Source organism: Cibotium barometz, chromosome 57 (genome assembly GCF_041138505.1).
Source record: "Cibotium barometz isolate CiBa-2024 chromosome 57, ASM4113850v1, whole genome shotgun sequence".
NCBI classification, from domain to species: Eukaryota; Viridiplantae; Streptophyta; class Polypodiopsida; order Cyatheales; family Cibotiaceae; genus Cibotium; species Cibotium barometz.
Window position 1 is genome coordinate 4,559,949 of NC_141102.1, and position 4,602 is coordinate 4,564,550.

The 4,602-nt window shown below is 49.0% G+C and overlaps 1 protein-coding gene across 1 annotated transcript; it reads left to right on the forward strand.

The window, feature by feature from the left end:
• Positions 1-1,249: 1,249 nt before the first annotated feature.
• On the forward strand, positions 1,250-3,700 carry LOC147606335 (uncharacterized). The gene is made up of 2 exons (XM_086791814.1): positions 1,250-2,309; positions 2,540-3,700. Exons 1-2 carry the CDS (start codon positions 2,094-2,096, stop codon positions 3,470-3,472), a joined length of 1,149 nt encoding a protein of 382 aa, XP_086647940.1. The 5' UTR covers positions 1,250-2,093; the 3' UTR covers positions 3,473-3,700.
• Positions 3,701-4,602: the final 902 nt, after the last annotated feature.

A 4,602-nucleotide genomic window follows, 5' to 3' on the forward strand; every position in this document is an offset into this window, starting at 1 on the left:
GCAGTGAATTGTAGAAATTCGAGAAAGTTCAAGCTTGAAATTAGGAGACTCGGAATCGCGATTAATTTGAATTTAATCATATGCATGCATCCCTGGTCATGGTCATGGTCATGGCCATGGGCATACCATAGACACTGCAGTTCTGACTCCTGAGTCCTGACCCATTTTAAACAGTGAGAAAATGTTGTCGCAAACAACACACTGCAGAGAGTGCAGACTCCAGTCCAGACTTCAGAGTTCATACTGTGTCTATTTACACAATGCTATAGTCCAGTGTCTATTTACGCAATGCTAGTACAGCTGTCGAGTCGCCGACGGCCGTCCAAGGCGTCCTTACACAGTACAGTGTAATACACAGTGCACACCCGGCAGTTTCTGAAAATTTCATGCTCTGCAATACTGTATATTCTAACTATATTACCACGTAGAATAATTTATAAACATATACATCACTCCTTAAAATTATTGGGTAAGTACTATGGTTGGCAAGTTGGCACACTAACATAATAGCTATGCTATGCATACCACACAAACAGATATATGAGATCATATTGAGTTGCCATCATCCATGCCATGCCGTGTGGCAGTGAGTGGAAAGTATTGAACCTAGGTAAGTATTGAACCTAGGTAACATAATAGCTATGCTATGCATACCACACAAACAGATATATGAGATCATATTGAGTTGCCATCATCCATGCCATGCCGTGTGGCAGTGAGTGGAAAGTATTGAACCTAGGTAGTCATTCACTCACTTGCTAGTAGCTACTACTGTACATTGGTGAATCATGGTGATACTATTAGGGGAAGAGGGCCCACTTAGGGGTCCCCCCCGGGACCCTACAACGTTCAGTAATCAGGCTATTGTTACCCCCCCTATGCACCTAGTACTTCTGTACAGAGGTGGTGGGGACTGCCACCGGATAGAGATGCTTGCAGGTCAATGATTTCCAAACAGACTCAGAAGAATTAAAATGGGCCCGCCTGCTGCCTGTAACTCCGATTACCTGGAGGAAAATGACCTGCGTCTCGCAGGGCATTACCCGCAGTAACTACGACTACCTCTCTCTAACGATACGCTGGTTTTAAGAGGATCATTACTTCCAATAGCCTACTACGAATCCTCAGTTGGATTTTGTTCTTAAGAGGAGGATTAGTTGGGGGATTAACTGCAAGCGCTACTAAGAGGATTAGTAGAAGTCAGTCTCTCTCTCGTTCTTCACCCTCTCTCTCGTTCTTCACCGTCCTCCATTCTTAGGCAATGATATCTCGGTTCTAACTTCTTCACCGTTCTCCATCCTTTGGCAATGATACCTCAGTTCTAACTTCAACCTACCTGTTTCTCTGTAGTTGGTAACCAGGACACCCCACCTCACTAGCCACTAGGGTCTTTCTGACAGACGTTAGGGGTTGCGGCCCTAACTTGCGGGTTCTCTTCCTGATTGATCAATGACAATTTACAAAGGCGAATTGTTCTCTCTCTCTCTCCCCTTACTCGAACAAACAAAACAGCCTTACGCTAGCGCAAGGCCACTACAGTACTACGACAGTCGACTGTGTATGGCGTTCACTGACCAGTTCGCCACACTCCCAGTCTCCCACTCTTCCGGGGATTGATATGACGCTCGGCCGAATAATGAAAAAACCTCGGTTTCTTTCTTTCCTCGCAGCTCGCCGGCTCTGCTCGGCCCATCTTTCGTAATCTGTCAATCAATCAATCGCCAGCAGTAGTAATAGTACTCTCTCCTCTGTTGCTCTCTCAACAGCCATGTGCAAACCCATCAGGGTCACCGCCTACCTCTTCAGTCGTAGAAAAAGACCCACTGCCCTTAGATTAAATTGATAGCAGCTAGTAGGTGATTGCTGACTTTTTAGTTAGGAAATTTCCCTCTTGAGTAGGTGATGTTCTGGGCTTCTTCGTTTGCGTATACGCTCACATTGTGTCTTGGTTCCCTGCTTCGCATTTCCTTTGCACGCAGTGTACAGAGACAAATAGTCCTCTGCTGCAAGCCATGGGGTGGGGCGGCCGTTGATGACGGTGCTGCCGGGGCTCTACCCTAGCGGCTACTGAAAACAGGCAGTCTGCTTTCTCCATGAAAGGAATGGGGAAGCTTAGCGCCAGCGAGAAGGAGAAGACCAAGATACGGGAGCGCAACCGGAGATCCATCACCACCAAGATCTTCCAGGGGCTCCGGAAGTATGGTGGTTACAATCTGGCCCCGCGAGCGGACATCAATGAGGTGCTGCGGTGCTTGGCGGCAGAAGCTGGCTGGACGGTGGAAGAGGACGGCACCACCTACAGATCACAGGTTGAAATCCTCTATACTTCCCCGTATTCCCATTTCTTTCTGGGTCAAGTGTGTTTCTCTGAGTAAAGTAGTTTGCCTTCTGGCCGGAGTTGGCTGAGTGTATACTGCAGGGCACTGTTCATAGAAGGCGGTGCTGTTCCCTTTGACAGTGTTGGAAAGGCAAACGCTCGCCGACTACTTCAATCTCTCTATTTGTCTAATGCTGAAATCGGTTCATTTAAATTTTGCAGGCTCCCGGCGGAGCTCAAGCTCTGCGGCAAGTGTCGGGGGGCGGTGCTGGAAGAGTTTCGTTTTCTGGAGGCAGTTTATCGGGAATCAGCGGATTGATGGGCAGTGCCTCTGGCGGGGGAAGCTTACTCGGCGCCGGCAGTGGTCCGCTAATCTCCAGCGGCGTGAGCGGCGGTGGAATTCTAAGTGGCGGAATGGGCGGCCTTTTGTCTGCTGGGAGTGGTCTGTTCAGCCTGCAGCCTGTGGATGTGGGCGGATATCTGGACGCCCGCGGTGGGGACTGTAGCACCACCGCCTCTCCGCGCCACCAGCTGGCCGCCAACAGCGGCAGCCTCTTCTCAGCCCATCCTAATACCGCAACCCCGACACCAACCAGCTCCATTTCCTTCATGCCCTCCGCCTCCCCTTTCGCCTCTCCTGCCTCCAGTGAAGTTTACCCCTCCTCTTCGCGATCCAACACCACTACCACCCTCGCCCCACTTCCCCTTCCCACGGCAGCGGCCGTGACGGGCCCCGGCCTCTACTCTGCGTCGCCGTTTCCTACCGCAGTCAACTATTCTGGCAGCTACTACCTCCCTCCTACTATTGTCGGCGACGGAGGCGGCCCTTCTACCGACCTGAGAGATGACCTCCTGGATGCCCTTCCCCTCGATTTCTGTAGCTCGGGGTTACACAACCACCATCAAAACCTCTTGGCGGCTGCCGCCATGGCCGCCCGGAGCCAAGGTCATCAGCAGCTTCTGCTGGAGCAGCAGCAAGTGTACGAGCGCCCGTCATCCGCCTCTATTTTCAGCGCCGCCCGACTCTCCGCCGCGCGAGGCGCTAACATCCCCCCTCTCATGATGCTTTCCCAGCAGCAGGTGCACCCTTTCATGCAAGAGGCCCGCGCTTCCAACCACAACACTCCCCTTGGGTCTCCGCAGCACCACGGCTGACTAAGCTCCCCATCAAGGTTAAGGTTTTAATACCATTCTTCATGAATTAAGAAGCGCAGCTTGAAGCCAGTATTTAGCAGTCTTCTCTGGTGATGATCACACACTTCAAAGTTTGTTAAAGGGTTGAATATGAAGCCATGGTTGAAGTAGGGGTGGAAAGAGAATGCTCCCCTAGGTCCGCTATTTTATTAAGCGGGCCAGAATGGCAGAATGCATCAAATTTTTGAGTGTTACGTAGGTTTATGCGTTGAGTAGAAAGCTAATGGATGCATTTGATAGCGGGAAAGCTAGTACGACGACAGCAAATAATAATGCCTGCCTCTTGTCAGTCAAATAACATAGAAGGTTTTGAGATAGAAAAATCTTATATGTTTTTTTTTTGTTTAGTTGAGTGAGTTGGGCAAAATTGCGAGTGTGCAGGAGCATTAGAGTTGTGGAAGTGTAGGATAGAGGGAGGAGTGAGGGTAGTGTAAGGTAGAGGGGAGGAGTGAGGGGAGAGTGGGAGGACAATCGGGCGTCATGGGAGCCCAGGCTCGATGCTTGTTAGCTGCATGGAAGCCACATGGCGAGGGTTGCTTGTGCGAGCCGATGGATTATTCCATCTTCCCTACATAGGATAGAGGAAGAGGAGGGTGAAATTGAGGAGAGGGTGGAAAATTCAAGTGATAGGGTGAAGCAAATATTTATTGGAACCTTCATAACTTACTGTTCTAAAATGAATGCTCATGGAAAATCTTCTTGTCACGACGCATACTTTTTATACTTTTTCTCTCTTTCAAACCCTCGAATATGCGCGACATTGTCGAAGGCCCATACAATTTTGGAGCTTAGACCATACTCCACCTAATTGGGCACATATATATGTATATATATATGTATGTATATATGTATATATATATATATATAAAATCTTATATAATCTTTTTGCTTCTTACTTGACAAGGAGGGGGTGCTCACCTAGAGCACACATCTAGACAGAGTTTTTGCTTTCACAAAGAGTATCAATGGTATGAACATGTTCCAGCGTGGCAGTTAGAGAGGAAGGGATCACTTTCTGTCTGCATTTAAAAAATTATGGCGCAGGCTCGGGCTCGCTTTGGGAGCATTGGAAATGTTAGCAAAGTGGCCCT

Coding starts and splice junctions, on each gene's coding strand:
- LOC147606335 (XM_086791814.1), top strand. CDS start 2,094: ATGAAAGGAATGGGGAAGCTTAGCGCCAGCGAGAAGGAGAAGACCAAG. Junction 2,310..2,539: donor GCACCACCTACAGATCACAG/GTTGAAATCCTC, acceptor TAAATTTTGCAG/GCTCCCGGCGGAGCTCAAGC.